Raw genomic sequence first — 18,056 nt, 5'->3', positions numbered from 1 at the left:
GTTTCTGAGGCCTGAGACATTGCGCTTCATTGGCTTTATTGGGTGATTATGGTAATTTCACTCACACCTGTACTAGAGGGTGGAGAAGAAGCCATTTTAGCAGTATTATAACATGCAGTAAACTGTCAACTACTGGTAGATTTTGAAAGATCTGGGGGAAAAAAAGGCTCTGGAAAAATGGGCAAACTGACTCACTCACAGCATATTTTCTAACCTTTTTTATAGCCAAAATAAGGAAAAAAGTCAAGGCAGACCATTTTAGGCTCAGGGTTTAAAGGGTTAACTATATGGTAAATGACTTATTGGGGTGACATGGTAGTGCAGTGGATAGCACTGTTGCCTCACACTCCGGCTTCCTCCCACCATCCAAAAACATGACCTAATAGGTTAATTGGTTAAGCTAGACTACCCGTAGGTGTGAATGTGACAGTGACTGGTTGTCTGTCTCTATATGTCAGCCCTGCGATGAAGTGGTGGCATGTCCAGGGTATACCCCACCTTTGCCCATAGGTAACTGGGATAGGCTCCAGCACCGCTGCAACCCGCTCCAGGATTCAGAAGATGAATGAATAACTAATTCATTGCATTTCTATCAACCATGCTGCCATCCTGTAACCTGTACAATATGAAGGATATCTGTGATGCTGTTGAATATTTCACTGACACTTAATAAACGCACAAACCTCACACCCTGTTGGACCCAAAGTGAGCAGGCCTATCTGACGATCATACAAAGATTTCAACTGTTTGGTCATATGTTCGAGGGCTGTCTCTCCTCAGTTAACAGTTAAATCAGTTGTTCGGTTAATCAAATGTACGAAAATAATTATATGTTGACCAATGTAGCTTTAATTGAGAATGCACAGCATGCGTACATATGATTTTTATAATTCATAGTGAGAAAATCATTCAGGCACAATCCTTTGTGATGTGATTAATGGAGAGTTTTGTATCACAATGATAATAAACATGTGGGCACCAGTCCAGACAGAATGTCAGAGCAGGCTCCAATTTGCCACCAGCTTATAATGACAGCACTATAATAACAAACCATGTTGAAAATGTATGCATGAATGGAAACATGTTTGTTCTCTGTCCATACTTTAATAACAGAGTAAGTCTTTATCATAAGTCATCTTAATGATGCAACAGTTTCTAAACTTTTAGGCTCCTCAATGCAATGATTTGCTGTTGATATCAATTTTACATCAGTGCAAATAAAGAGCGTTTCCATTTTATGTTGAAATGAGTTTGAAAATTATATCCTGGCAAATTGTCTATGAGATTCACACCTTATAGAGGTCATATTTAAATTATTATTCACAACAATATCATGAGGTGGGAAGAAAATTATAATAGCAGCAGACGTAATTACAGAACTTGGAACGTTAGATAAAAATCTATCACTATTTAATCACCGATCAATCAAAGAAAAGAGTATGGAAAAAGTCTTGGGTTTGACTCTGATTCCAGCCGCTCCTTTGTGATAATGCAACTACTGTAATGTTAAAAATCTCCAGCTGTTTAAAGATGATGTACTGGTCACAGTCCTTTTACAGATTAAACAACTGGTTAATATTCAGAAAACGACCAAACTGATAAGGAAAGTCTTAGAAACAGAACTTCTATGTCAGAATCCCCACAAACACCTGAAGCTTCAAACTGTGCCAGACAAAAGAAAAATCACATCTGATCATAAAAACCCTGAACACACACTCTCTCTGTGCCCTGCTTTCTCCTCCAATCCCGCCATCCCCTGTTAATACACACCATGAATATTACATTGATGAAAATCAGATGCAATGCTCTCTTGTTCCCTGTCTCTCTCTCTGTGCCTCTCACTTTGTAGGTCTCTTTTCCAAGGCAACCTGCAGCGACCAACTGAATGAATCCATCAGGAGATCATTTTCAACACCACATACGCATGCACAATCACACATGTGCACGTTCACACACAGACATACACACAGCTGGTGTTGGCCAAAACCAACCCGCTCTCTCTCTCTTTTCAATGTCAGCAGTTTACAGCAAATGACGCTCGACCAGATTAACACACATGCACGAAACACATGCAAACATGCATCCCTCTGTCTCTTTCTCTCTCCCTGTCTTTCACAGTGTTTTTAAAATGTCTCTCTACCTTTGTTCACCCTGCGCAGGATCTGGCAGCGACATTTAAACGACACGGCGATCATGGTGAAGCCGAGCCGAGCGTCGCCTCCCCCCCCAGAGCCATGCAGATGCAGCCGCCACAAACTACACCTTCCTCTTCTTCCTCTCCTCCTCCTCCTCCTCCTCCTCTCTGAGCGAATGAGTGACGGACTACCTCCTCAAAAGGAAACCATCGTCGAGACACTTTGGGCTACGTGAGGCTCCGCAAATGGTCGTGAAGAGAGAGAGAGAGAGAGAGAGATGGAGAGATGGAGAGATGGAGGGAGGGTGAGCAGTGTGGCGTCCGCTGCAGATGTGAAAGCTCCTCCATAAAATGAGGCAGCGGAGGAGGGGGGAGGGAGGCGAGAGTCTGCGCAGATGGGAGGATGTAGAAGAGGAAGAGGTGGTGGGGTAGGGGATGATGGAGAGATGATGGAGAGTGGGAGGAAGCGAGCCTGTGTATCCCTCCGCTTGGTGTGTGTCTGTGCAGCTGGATCAGAGATGGAGGAGTGAATGCATACATAAGAGGAACAGCAGGAGGATCATGTAAAGAGAAGGGATGGAAGGATTAAAGGAAGTGAAGGGAAAAGAGAGCACAAAAGCAAGGAGACGAGGAAGGATGAAGGAGAGGGAAAAATAAAGTAAACAAGTGGAAAAAGTAAGTGGAGCTCTCAGTCGTAAAACACTTTGTCCCTCCTGTTCACTGATACCTGCTACCCAAGGACACATTTTGCGTCTAGACTTTCAATCTTTTCAAAACCTTTCAAGAAATGCTTTTTTTTTTTTTTTTTTTTTAAAAGCAAAAATTGAGAGAAAGACACATGTAAAGAACATGTGTGTCAAATTGAAAAAGAATCGATTGAATAGTGTTCAAGGAATTGGTTGGACAAATTTTCTAAGTTGAAATGTTCAAATATTTGTATGATAAAATAAAATAAAATTAGTGGAAATTAACACCTTGCAACAGTGTTTTTTTTTGCCTGGCAATTCCTTGAGCTAAGACCAAAAATGTCATCATAGTAAAATCATCGTTGTCTTTCTTGTCACCTGCCTAAGGACTACAGATGGAAATTAGCACCGTTTCAACAATCTGGCATATTTACAGCTGCAATTGATGTAGATGTTCATTGATATGCACGGTCCCTAATAAATAAATAAATATCAGTCAGTATTGATAACTGTCATGATAAATGTCACTTTTATACAATTTATACAATTGGTTATGTTAGAACTGAATACCAAAGTTCAATACATGTTATGTTGTAAAATAAAAAATGAAGATAATCTTAAAAAAATAAATGAAAGATGTGGACAATTATGTGTGAGGTGGGAAATTGGTATTGAAAAGTATCCTTTAGGAACCAATACAAAGGTATTTCTCTGAATCTCAAATGATTTGTTGTTTTATTCAGCAACAAGATGAGGGGTGAAAAAATGTTATCTAATTAAAATACGGCACAAAAAAAAGTCTTTAAAAATATTTGGGTAGTGATAAAAGGCAGGTATGACTAAATGCAATGGAAGCAGCAATGTTCACAATCACTGGATTAATAAAAGACACATTACATGGAAATGGCAGCTAAATGCCATCATGTATGCAGAGCATGACAAAGGCAAAATGTAGAAGAGTTTGAAATAATGTCATTTTTTAAAATCCAGCCGAGCAGTTCAGTTCAACCTCCTCTTTATGTCTGTTGTCACATAAACACTACATCAAACTAGCAAAGTTTTACACCATGATGATGAGAATTATGATGAACCTCTTAATATTTACATAATTGCAGATTTTCTCCAAATTTGTTTAAAATTTGACAAACATTTGGTTGGAAACTCTTCTAATCTGATTCTGAGATGTAGTGGAGTAGAAGTGCCTCAAATGTGTATGCAAGTACAGTGTTGCAGTAAATGACCTTATTCACAACAGAGTTCCATCACTGCTTTAACAAATAGCACTGTGTAACAAATATTCCTGTGACGTAAATGTTCACTTAAAGGAGTGACATTTTGCTTTTTTAAATGGAATTATGCATTTTAAATCATTTCGTTGTGGTCTACAAAACATGTAAATGCTATGCTTGGGTCTGAATTCTTCATTAATTCAACTCCACAGGTCCATCTTCAACCCTATTTCTGAGTAATGACACCAGAAAGGTCGTTTTGAGCACTGGCCCTTTAAATGCAAATGAGCCACTTCACACCCCACTCCCTCCAGGTTGTTGGCTGTGCTGCTCTGTCCTGTTCAACCACTTGTGTTCGTTAATTCAACCAACAACTGAACATTTTAGGTAATCAGCTCGAAGTTTGGACATATTTTCAGTATGGACTACAACCACTGCTGCTGACAAACAATTATGTCGTACTCGGAGAAATGTTCATCTGAAGTCTTGACCTTATATGTGCAAATGTCATGACGTAACTAGTTATAAAACGTAACAAATTAAGAAGGAATTGAAACGAGTTGTAGAAATCCACTCGATTTTTGCCACAATGAATATAAAGATTGCTTTGCAGCACCTGGAGGGTGCAAATTCCAACATTTTGAATTATTAGGGTCTAAATACACAAATAAATGAACCAAAGACTAATAAAAGTGGGTATAGCAAAATATGACCCCTTTAAAACATTAAGGTAAAAAAGGAGAATATGGTGATGCCCTGAGTCAGACTTGACAACAGCACTGAATATCTGACTTTTCCTATTACGCAACCGGATCACTCTGGTCCTTCACAAACCCTCTCTGCCCACACGCCCATAATGGAAACTCATTAACCCATGACACTCAGTTTGGAGGCTCATCACATGCTTTGGACAACCACACTATCACTGGGAACAAAGGAACATTGTCAGATCAGATACAGTACTGAAATTCTCAACAGTTTTTATTTCTAATCTGCATTTAATTTTTTAAAGGTTATTTTTAGGTGGTTTTACTAGTCAATTAGTAACTTGATTTTTATTTCAGAAACTGACCAGTTTAAGTTTATATAACAATATTATAAGCTATTGTATTCTACAATTTTTCAGGTAATATGAAGAAAGCATTGATCCAAATGAGGTGAAATATGTAAGATAAGAGTATGCATCATATCAGATATGCTTTTCAAGATGATTGTTGATTAACAGATGTGTACTGTGCAAAACCATTTTATTCTTGGTAACTGTGAACCATTAACATCAGAGGGAAGATGTTTTAACCTGTAAGTCTTTGGCTGAATCCCAATTCACCCCTTGGCCTCTCCCCCTTACCCCTACCTCTCGGTTTTGCACGTACATGTGAAAGGGTGGCGTTGTCCTGATTCTCAATTAGACAGAGGGGAAGGGCTCAGGCAGAGGGCTGTATAGCCCTCGAAACGGAGATTTTTCAGGACCACACTACGAACGGAGGGGTAGGAGAAATTTCCCATAATTCTGCTCAAATCATTGGCAAGATGGAGGTAAACACAGCCAAAAAGTGCAGCCGTGTGATGAAAGAAAGACACAAATGTACGTATTTTCTTTGTAAAGAACTTAATCATTTGATCGACCATTTAATGCTGTTTCACTGTGTTATAGATCACATTTCTGCGGTTTATAGTTGATAGCTGTAAAAAGATGACCAAAGCCCATGCAACAGAGATGGTTACAGCTACTGACGGCATGGTGAATACTTTTGGAAACAAAGTTGTCGCATCTGTTAATAGCAGCATCGATGACTGCTGATGACATACCAGGTTTCGAAGGGTTGTCCCATTTCATGGGGGAATGTTTCAACCCCTACCCCTTGCAGCTTCATTTCAAGGGGTAATACCAAATGCAAAGGCCAAGGGGGAGGGGAAAGGCGGATGGCTAAGGGGTGAATGGGGACTGGGCTTTTGTCATTTTAGTAGCATTGCCCATTCTACTTTTACTTAGCTTTCATATCTTTTTAAAGCACCAGATTTAGTCTTTGTTAACTATGATAACAGCGCTATCAATTCTGTTCAATTCATTTTTGTCCCAATCACAGTTTAAGAGAAAAATTCTCTAAACATATGCCTTAATAGGAAAAAACATTTTATCTAAAGCCAAAATATATATAGTTTACTGTTACATTTTATTGAGAAATGTCACAAAGCATCCCAGTTCACAGGTAGCACAGAGAAAGACGATTATTTTTGCAGAATCTGAAATATAGTGGACACTGGACAATAACAAGGAGTTCAAACATGTATTTAACTGTGTATTCATATTTGTTGCAGTACGCTGTAGGAGCATGTTACTGTTTGTGTTGGTCTGACAGCATACATCCAATAGGAAAACAGGTAGTGTTCTGTCTGTGAGGTGATTGGCTGAAGGCTGAGGTGGGTGTGGCGTCCTGCAGCAGGTAGTGCAGTGGTCAGACATGTAGGTCAGTGTTTCAGCAGCAGATTAAACTGGATTAGTGTCAGTGTGTGTGTGAGTGTAAAAGGAATTAATGGTGATATTACCATAACATCTGTGTCAAAGGCTCTGGACCAGTGTTCATTGTAAACAACCATTACTTTTATATTATTGTAATAATAATGCGTTCTCTACAGTTCACCTGATCTGAAGTCTGAGGGTCTGCTCTGATCTCTGCCGCCCCCTGCTGCTCACAAAGGTTAATGACTCTGATCTGAGCCTGAAACCCCCCCTGCTGGACACTGCATGGCAACACTACAGGAGGCAGCAGGTCATAATACTGTGTATCAACAGAAACCTTTACCCTAAAAACAGATGACAGATGAATATGGAACAAAACTACCTAAACAAAAAAACCTTCAAAAAAAGCCCTTCAAAACTTGAAATAGAAGACACTTAGAAAAACTAAGACCAGGAAGAACCACAGATATGAGAACCATATCTGACCAGAATAAACCAGAGACTGAAACCAGGTAGAACCAGATATAAGAAGGAAAAGTCAGACCAAAAAAACATTAGAACCAATGGGAATCAGAAATCAGGAAAAAAGTGCAATCAGAGTCAACCAGAGGCAGCGAGTAATCCATAAATTACAGCCAAACAAAACCAGAGGGAAACACAAAGAATTTAGAACACAATTAAGTGAACAAAATCAGACTCATAGAAGTTAGAACCCGGCTGCAGGACTAGATTAAACCTGTATCAAAACCAACTTCACCATATAAGAAAAGAGATGCACCAAAAGAAGTCTAAATCTAGGAAAATCAGAACCCAGAAATAGTTAGACCCAGAGGTATCAAATAAACTAGAACCAGAGAATGTGCAAACAGCAGCAAGAGACATTTACAGAGATTTAGTAGGTCCTACTAGATAAAACGTTGCAGAACCACAGTCATTAGACAGAGAACCAAAACATACCAGGACCAAAGTCAGACAGAACCACAAACCAGAAACAGGTAGAGCCACAGAAATTAGGCAATAAATAAATAGCAGCAGATAAATCAAAATATTAGAGCTGATAATTTTGAGACATATATTCAGCTCAAACATCTAAACTTGAGTTTCAAAACAATATAAAAAAAAAAGTGTTGACTTTAATTGTGCATGTTCTAGACATACTAATTAATCCAAAATGTCACCAATCACACCCTGGACCTCTAAATTGCAGATTTTTGTGATTACATAATTGTACAGACGTTGACATTATGATTGTGATGTGTAGTTCTACACAGCTTTCTCCTGCTGCAAACTATTGTTATTACATCAGCCTTTAAAAATCCACTACCAGTCAACCTCTATTAAGAGCTGGAACACTTTAAGGCACTAAAAACTAAATTGCCCACAGATTAGGGCTGAACAGAAAAATCGTAACGGTACTCATTTTGACAAATATTGCAATTGTGATCAGTCACGTGTTTAGTGTGAACAGTCATTATTGAAAACTTACGATGTATTGAGCATGTTCCCTTATGTTTGCAGAATATGATTTGTATTTCTCTGTAACACCACAATGGTTTGCACACTTTTGTCCATAAAGTTGTCATAATTTTGCTTTCAGAAACATTCCTCTTTTTATTTTATTCATACTGTTACATTTTATGTATTAAGAATAAATCATGCTGTCACAATCATTTCATGAGAAGCAGTAAAAAAAATATTCTATTCCAACTTTATGGGCAACAGTGCATTTAACCTTTATCCTTAAACTGAAAATTGTACACATATTTGAGTAAAGTTTTGTCAGAGGGTGGAGACTTAAAAAGGACAACTTAAGTCAATGTTGACATTTAGAATAAAAAATAGAAATAATTTAATGCTAGTGCTGCTTCTGTTTATAGTCATGGAACAGTCATCCCTCTGTGGACATATGATTTAATAATACAGTATGATGAGGTGATCAAGCCCATCCTCCTGCTGTCAAATCAACCAACCCCTCCGAAACACACAAATACACAAACCTACACACACGTACATACACGTACACACATGCACGGCTACAGCTGTTACCATGGAAACAAGCTGATGAATAATTGAGGGGAGAGTGCGACCCTGCACCATACAAAGAGTGATTTTTAGAGATGAAAGAGGTGTTCACACACTCACACATACATAGACACATACAAACAGCCTCTAGCATTTCAGAACAACCAAATCATAGAATAACACTGACAAAGTGTGTGTCTGTGCATGTCAACATCCACTGCCCAAAGTTACCAACACAGGGGTTTGAGTCACCAGGACGCTTCCTTATATAAGAGCTCATGCACACATGCTCAGAGTGCTAATAACACTCTTACAGAGCAGAGGAAGGATGTGTAAACCTTTAATTAGTGCGAACAGTCACAGTCAGACTGACAAGTTTACATGTGTGTGAAGAACAGATGGAACAAAGCAGCAGCAGCACTATAATCAACAAAACAGGAACACTTCAAACCATCACATCAGCCAGACATTGTCAGCAATAAGTACTCACACTTAATGCAAAAACAAACAAAAAAAAAAGAAAATTAAACTCATTTAATGTTACAGTAAGAAACTGTACAAATAATGAATCTATTATTTTAATCCTACAGTTGGTGAAGTTAAAACAAGTAAAACACACTCTGAAAAGTGGAAGAGTGGGACAATCAGAAACAAGGAGAAAAACATTAGTATGAAGTGGTTATATGATTAAAAAGTTTTTTGATTTATTTTTTATTTTTTTTACATTTTTAAAATATTTTCTGAACTAAAAATTACCGAAGTTTAAACATAAACTCATCTAATTGGCACAAATACAAAATAAAGCTGGATTTATGAACAGTAAAAGTCTTTCAGAGACATCGGAGAGGCTGTGCACAATCCTGTGGGAACAAATATCTGATTTTTATTTCTCTCCTAAACCCTGAAATGCATCCCAGTGTCCTCCTAAAAACTAAGCAACACACATGTATGGAGTTCTAGCTCCATGTTTTACTATGTTACTAACATGATTTACAGTTGGAAACAAGCAAGTTACACTTCAACGAAGGAGCAAAAGCTGTTTACACTGACATCCTGAAAATGAATCCATAACCACACTGCTAATCATCAAATGTTATATGAAACATTGTCATGTAATTTTAAGTAATTGTTAAATGTTAGCAGCTGTGTTTCAAATCAGTAATGCCAACATCACATAATGTATAAACACACTAATTTGCAGGCTAGCTGACAGACCATACAGTGCAGTAGTGAATTAATGTGTATGTTAGCTAATGTTGCTAAGCAATGCTAACAGGCCATAATTATGTACCAATGAATTTCAGGAAAATGTACATGGAGCTGGACGGAATACTTAAGAGCAGGTACAGTGTGTCATCCACAAACTGGGAAGCACCACCGAGTACCTTTGGGCAAGGCACTAAACATCAACTTGCGGCCAGAGTCTGTGTTGTTTAAATGTGTGAATGGATGAATGAGACACACTGTAAAATGCTATCAAAACAGTAGAAAAGGACTATAAACATGCAAGACCATCTACAGTGCACAACTAAAGTAGAGCTCTCTGGAAAAATACAATTTTATTAAAAATACAGAAGGTCTGAAAATCTGACTCAGCAGGTGAGTAGATGTCAGTCCCACCTGTCAATCAGAGCCCACATCGAAGTGAGATTGGGCATCAAAGATGATACCAATGATAAAAATACTCATACCACAAATCTGTGTATTCTAAACTATTCTTTATAGTCAGAACATGACAAACTAATTTAGAGTTCAAACAACCAAATACATGTTTTCAACATTAAAATATACAATAATAAATAACAAAACCCTGAAAACTTTTAAGTGTTTTAAGAAGCAATGTAAGCAAAATAAACGAAAAGATAAAATAATTTATATTGTGATAATGACACAGTAGTTATCACATTATACTTACAATATTTATTTTGCAATAACTACTATCATTTTTTTGTCCAGCCCTAGATTAAACTTTTCATTAGCCCTAAAAAACTTATTAATGTAAGGTTTTCCCATCCATTTTGAATGTGGTGCATCACTCAAAACATTTTCAGCAACCTAAGCCAAATTCATCCAAAATAAGCTGACTGACTTTTCCCATATCTAATAGCCTAATTTCTGAGTTTTCTTCATTTAGTTTTTTTCCTTTTTTATCTGCACTAGCTTTTCCAAATTTGTGTACACAGTTGTGGTAAAATTGATTGGAAATTATATTAAATTATACATTTTACATTTTCTTGCCCCAGATGTTGTAAACATACAAATACAGCCCTAAACCCTCTGAAATGGAGCAAAAACAGAGGGGGTGCAAATCACTTAAATAAGACTAAAATGACTAATTCTCTTCATTTTTTATTTCAAGTGGAAACTTTATTAGATCTGATTTGAGCATGAGTGGCTTATACTATGTCAAACTATAAATTAAGCAACACATTAGATTTAGCCTTTTAATAAGCTAAAATATATATATATATATATATATATATATATATATATATATATATATATATATATATATATATTTGTTTTTTTGTTTTTTTAGTTTTTTTAACAGATGTAAACAATGGAAAAGAAAAGTTTACAAAAATACACTATATTTGAAGCATTCAGAGCAGATGAACCCTAAGCTTTTGTTTCACAAAGATAACTCTGACATACATAAAACTTTATTTAATTAACACAATGTCACTGGTTTAGCATAAGTTAGTCTATATTGAGCTTTTTAAATTTCTCAGTACAAAAGAATCAGAGCGTGAAAAAAGAGAATACGATGTTCTGTAAATTAACAGAACTAATTAAACAGCATATTCAAATAACAAGGGTAAAGTGCTGTGAATCCTCAGAGACCTACCGATTAATTAAGGTGCAGATTTGTCTTTGTGCCTGCTCTCTTTTCTCTCAGGTTGTGTGTTCATTGGCTTGAATCTCAGCAAATGGAAAAATGAGAAAAACATAGGACTGAATGCCAGTACAACCCAGAGGAGTCTAACACATTTACGCATAGTAAAAAAAAAAGAAAAAGAAACTGGTAGGCGTGCTGCTGTCTGCTTTATGACAAGACTACTGCTGCCAGCCAAAATCTGATGAAAATAAAGATGTTTTTTTTTTTTTGCTTTCAGCTCATTTTGTTTTCCGTTTCTACTTAATATGACAAGAATGAAAAGCAGATAAAACAGATCAATCTGCCCCTTTCTTTTTGTCTCATTAAACACTCCTCAACTGCCTATGTCCTATTTAGTCTTCAGTTCATTGTGGTAAACACAGAACCAGTTATAGTAATGAGGTCTTTATTTAAAGCATTAATTAACACATTTTTTCTATGTCAACATCCTTCACTTTACACATGAGTCCTGTGAACTGAACTCTGTAGCTTATAATAGACATTATGTCTTCTAATTAATGTGCAAATTTATGCATCATAATGATTCAACATGTAATGAGATTGTTGAGCATGCAGAGGGAGGATAGCAGGCGAGCAGAGACGCAGCTGTTTGGTTTGGGATGTCTAAAAATGCCGAAAGTGAGACCCAGGTGATGGAGGCGGGGCCAGAGGCATCAAACCCTCACCTGTCACTGTTACACTCAAAATGGGCAACACAATAACACAATAATACAACCCAAAACATATAACCCTAACCCTTTATGCACAACAGTTAAATCTCCTGCAAGGCTTGAATTATAATCTTTTTCAAAGTGCACTAGAAATACGGCTGCACACTGTCCATAACAAATGAGTCAACAAAACCATGAACATGAAACTGATTTAAAAATGTTTGACCCCAACATCACAAAAATATAGCCTACTTCCAAATATACCAAACATACTTCAATCTGAATAAATAGAAAGTAGGTGATTTGCTTCAATCCTCCAACATAACCCAGGGTTTTTGCTTGGTTTTCAAATGGCTTGAGAGTTGTTTCGTTATTTTGCATCATTTTGGACCATTTTTATCACCATATATTTCCACAACTGTTTTTTAAAAAAGGATCCAAAACAGCTCACATACAAAAATTTGCTTAAGCACACTATGGACTGACCTAAATCATCAGATCTTGGTTGTAGAATAGAATAGAATAGAATAGAATAGAATAGAATAGAATAGAATAGAATAGAATAGAATAGAATAGGTACTTTATTGTTATAAAAAACATAAACGAGTTTGTATACATTCAGAACAAAATTTTGGTGCATTGACTCACCATTGAATACACATAATAAAAATGTGACAAAGGATAAAATTTAAAAAGTAAAGTATCAAGAAATATGTCTGAAAATTCCAACATATACAAAACATAACGTGTTGTGCACTTTTAATCCCCCTCGGCCAAATATAGTGGAAGATTCTGCTGAAAGTTACTGCCCTATAAATTAGATTAGATTGTGTTTGTGTAAAACTTATTACATACATATTTATATTTGAAAGTACTCAGATATTATAACTGCAGAAGGCTATTTGACCTTAAAAAGTAGGTCAAGGTCACCTGTTTTCAATAGACTTCTGCTCCATGCCAAGATGCATCCACAGTATAAATTTGGTGCAGATATGTCAATGCATTCTTCAGACAATGCAATTACACCGTTGAATGGACAGACAGACAGACAGACGACAAAACGATTACTATACCCCTCTGCACATTGATTTGACATGAATTTGGCTTAGGTGGTAACCAAAATGACTTGGTTGCTGGGCAAAAGTCTTATTTTGGTATAGAAACTGTGATGTAACCTGCAAGTGCATTATCTGAAGAACAAATACAGCAGATAACATTAAAATGAACATTAATGTTGTGTCAGTGCTGTGGGTATGGTTAGGTTTAGAGGAGATCAGGGTAGAAGTTAAAATAGTTTAAGTTGGAGGACATTCATCATCTTGGTAACAGTAATCAACCACAGACTGTAAAGTTTGTTTGATTTGTGGACTGCTCTTTTGACGCCTTTAGTCTATTATTTGGGCTGTCACCTTATTTTTTTGTGGCCAGAAGTTACCATACCCATAATCCTTTACACAGGGGGAAATACATCATATGGACTCTGCTGCTGTGAATTTGAATCACATAGCATTTATTTCCACTTTCAGACATTGGATTTTATGAGTAAGAGGGTCATAAACTTTACAAAGTATTGAAGTAGTAGTATGTGATTTGGGGCCCAACTAATACAATCAGCGTAACATGTAATATTTACAAAATATAGAGCTTTTCAAACTTAAAAAAAAAAATTGTTTAGCTTCACATTTTGCATTTTTTTACATTACAAATGTGACTTGTGGCAGACTTTGTAAAATATGGAACCACAACACTAAAGACAGAAACTCAACTTGAGAGAATGGGTTTTGCTCCAGATTCAGTTACACCCTCAGTCACTGCACTTGCTCTGTTTTGATACTTAAAGGCTCAGTGAGTAATCTTCATTGGCATGTAAATTTGCAACCATCAAAATAAGCACCCCACGTTTACCTAAGTCATCAATTACAGAAAATGTTTGTTTTTTGTGTTCTGGACTTTTTAGTCGAGAGGGTAATTACTCTGGTCTACACTAAACATAACAGTAATGCATCCAAAGGCTGTAGAAACATGGCGATGCAACATTGGACTCTGTGAATGGTAAATGTAAAGAGCTCATAACAAAAACATGACCATTCTTATTATTGTGTGATTCTACATTAATGGCAAAATTAAGAATATTCCATTTCTACAGTTAGATTCCCCTAAATCTTATACCCTCCACGTTCAGGCATCCAAAGCTGATGTTTAACAACAAAACATATCAACAATAATTCACCATAATCTAACAAGAGCACACTCTCTGACATTCATCTGAATCATCAGTTTGAGCACAGACCACACAGAAAACTCTGCACTACACTGATTATCCTGCGCTGGCTTTCTGTCGACATCAGGCCAATATCCGCAGCAAATTACCCCACTGGTTCAGTTGTTCTTTTACTGAACGCTAATCCACACAAAGTGAGTTGAGTGGAAGACACTTTAGGAATCGCAGGAAGCAAATCTTTACAGATGATCTTTCAAGATTTCTGATGAGACTTGAGCAGCTTATTTGGAGATTTCTTTAGTTTAGATGGATTTTAGAAATGCCTTTTAAACTAGAGAAAGTGAAATAAGGTAGATTTTACATTCATCTTAGCCTTAGGTGCTTTTGTGACTAAAGGTTAACTAGGTCAACACGGACTACAACGATGACTGACTAAAAAGAAAAACACTGGACTGCAATAACACTAAACAAGGTCTGGGGACAAACAGAAAGTGTGTGTTTGTGTATCTGTGGGTTAGCCAGTCAACCAGCCTTAAAATGCCTTCGTATAGAATCACACGCTATACTAAACACACACAAACACACAGTGAAGTAGTAGTTGGAAGAAATGCCTCTTGGCAGCTCTGTTTAACACAAACACACAAAAAGTCAGTTAGAATATTCCAGTACATTTTCACAGAAATATAATAGTTTGGTGTCTGTTATTAGTGCACACACATCCACACTCACATTATGCTGAATCAAAACTCTCTTATGAGTTTTACACAAACACACTTTCACACTTGCTTTGGTGTGTTTTTCTTCACAGTAATACACGAGAAATTTCCACAAATATAGCGTTTTGCTGAGTAGACTGAGTTCTCACTGTGTCTACCTCATTCAGCAGCAAAAGAGTCAATGAGCACAGCCACCAAAGTGAATCTTTAATCATTTGCACACAGATCAGAGCACCCAGAAACACTTTAATAAGTGTAAACAATTTAGTTAACGGCAAGTTCAAGTACTGCTGGAGATTTCTCTAGAGGGAGACGGGTGGGTTAGCTGTAGTTCACAACTCACAAAAATACAAAATAACTACAAATCTCAGGGGAAATCTGAATGTAAACGCAGCAAAAAAAGTAGTTATTTTAATGTCTTGTAGGGAATATATAAAACTGCGACAGGACAAAAGTATCCAGTAAATACCAAAACATCAGTATGTCCCTGAATCATTTGAACTAGAGTTAAATTTAAGTACTCAGTTGAGAAACACAGGAAACTCTGCTGGTTGAAGCATCAGTATATATAGACAAAAGCACAAGACAGAACATGTTCAGGTGAGATGTCAGCTTTGAGTCAGACTAAGCACTGTGGCATCTGACAAAGAAACATCCATACAAGGGGCTTTAAATGATGTCACTGTAAAACTAAAACCTGACTTTGTATCACTGGATACACTCACCATTTAAGTTAGTATCTGATCTGAGATCCTGTGGCATTATCATAGAGACTATTAATGATTAAAGCTCCATTACAGAGTTTAATCCAAATGACAGCTGCAATGACTGGTCAAAACTGATCACTCGTCAATTCATACTATCAGTTGTTTTTCACACTGGACTGAATAAATGCACTAATTTACATCAAGTGAACGAAGACTGACTTTATAGAAACTATGACGAAACCCAAAAAAAGATCAACAACTGAGCTTTAAATGTATCTACTCAAAGGTTAACACCGCTGAAGCAGATCTGCAACTTTAAAGAATAAGTCAATAAATGATTCTGAGAGAAGATTTAGTGGTGTTAGAAAAATATTTATAGACCAAATGATGAATTGATTCATCATGAAAATCATCTGCAATCTGGATCTAATTATTGATCACAGCCCCAGCTCAGATTAAAGTTCATCTTGATGATGATGATGATAATGTGATGAAATCATTATTCATCCTTCAAACGCAGACATGGTACATCTATACAGACACATACACCAAAAGCAAATGTGAGTTTGAGCGACCAAAGATAGCCTGCAGCAAATTCTGATGCTGTGAGATATTTAAGGCTTAATTCTCATAATGTCACTGCTGCCACATCTACATATGAGCCAATCAAATAAAGGGGAAAATGCCAAAGAAATTAAATTCGCATTAATAGAAAATAAAGTGTTATTCACACAAATGCCACTATACAACTGACAAAATGCAAACCAATTAATGGAATATTTCACATGGCAGTCAGTACTAAAACTGCAACAATTAAAAAACATAGTCAAGCTAAACATGTCAAACTTTTAATGATTCCAGGTTAAGAATTGTGACAACTGACCCCTTTCCTTGGTCTTATATTTTAGTAAGCATGAACATCTGAACACATGGATGTCTAAAGTTCCTATTGTTCATTGTTTTATGAAGTTGTAATACTGACGTGGCCAAAAGCAGATAAAGAAAATAATGCTGCAGTGCCAATAAAATCTTTGGAAGTTTGGTACACACGCCTACAACAAAGAGCTGAAACAGACAGATGCAGAGAGCACAGCAGCATTATTTCCAGGTAAGTGGACTAAAACGGCATTGAACGTTAAACCTGGACTTAGTGTGTGCATGTGTGTGGGTCCACATTTTCCACATTCCTGTCCACAGTCAACACTTGAACACTTCCTCCCTTGTTATTACCAACAAACCACCTGCCCCCCTCTCTGTCACCTGGATACCTGTGTGTGTGTCTATCTTTGTGTGTGTGTGTGTGTGTGTACTGTAACTGAGCAGCTCCTCGCTAACGACCTTCATCTATAATACAAGACCTTACACACACAAACACAAACACACACACTCAGGGCTACTTCAGCTGTCATAATCTGTTGATAAGCGCCTCTCACTCTCTCTCTCTTCATCTGTCTGCCTCACTTGCTCTTACAGCAACACAATAAAACAAACCCCCCCACCCCACCCCCCACCCCCTCATTGTTTCTCTATGGGACTCACTCACTCAGTAGGTGTGTGTTGTACTTGCTGGTGTAGTAGTAAACGTCTTCGTAGCCTTCCTGGTAATCATCATCCGCCCGGTACCTCCTCCCTCGCCTCCTCCTGCCCAGGAGACGCAGCAAGGCCACGAACCGCTCCATCATCACCCCAACTCACTCACACACACACACACACACCGGGGGTCCGAACTGGGCCAAGCCGAGCTGGGTCGGGCCGGGCTGGTGAGCAACCAGCTAACAACGCAGAGAGCTAACAGACAGCCTTATTCCAGGGAGGGAGAGATAGAGAGAGTGAGATCAGGTTTCTCCCTTACATTGCTCCTCGCTCACTCATTGCTGCATGCACACACACACCTCTGGATAATACACACACACACACACATTAGCTAGTCTGTCACATGCACTCACTCACTCACTCACACGCTCTTTGTATTATCCTCTATCTGCAGCCTCCCTCTCCTCCTCTGTTCTCCTCTTCTTTCGGCTGTTGGTGCATCTACTCGGGCTCAGCCAATCACAGAGCTCGTTGCACTCTCCCTCTCTCTCTCTCTCTCTCTTTCACACACACACACACACGCTCGCTTGCTCACTCGCTGCTCTCGCCCTCTAACACACCACTCCTCAGCACTCCATTGTGTGAGAATGAGTGTGTGTGTGTGTGTGTGTGTGTGTGTGTGTGTGTGCAATGCCAACAACGTGCCCCTGAAGAGTCAGCGGAGGAGAGCTAAGCTTGTTTCCTTCATTAGTCCCTTTGTTGCATCCTTCATTCCTTCCTTTGTTCCACTGTTTCCTT

At 37.7% G+C, this 18,056-nt stretch overlaps 1 protein-coding gene across 1 annotated transcript in view; it reads right to left on the bottom strand.

Annotated features, from left to right (window-relative positions):
• The window catches only part of grip1 (glutamate receptor interacting protein 1), a 47,674-nt gene extending 29,921 nt beyond the window's left edge, over positions 1-17,753 (bottom strand). Inside the window, exon 1 of the mRNA XM_030148419.1 lies at positions 17,269-17,753. Coding sequence (XP_030004279.1) covers positions 17,269-17,407 — 139 coding nt within the window. The 5' untranslated portion in view covers positions 17,408-17,753. The remainder of the gene's footprint in view (positions 1-17,268) is intronic.
• Between the last annotated feature and the right edge of the window lie 303 nt (positions 17,754-18,056).

The sequence above is a fragment of the Sphaeramia orbicularis genome, chromosome 12, assembly GCF_902148855.1.
Source record: "Sphaeramia orbicularis chromosome 12, fSphaOr1.1, whole genome shotgun sequence".
NCBI classification, from domain to species: Eukaryota; Metazoa; Chordata; class Actinopteri; order Kurtiformes; family Apogonidae; genus Sphaeramia; species Sphaeramia orbicularis.
The sequence above is the reverse complement of the archived record's forward strand: the minus strand, read 5'-3'. Positions and strand labels throughout refer to the sequence as shown.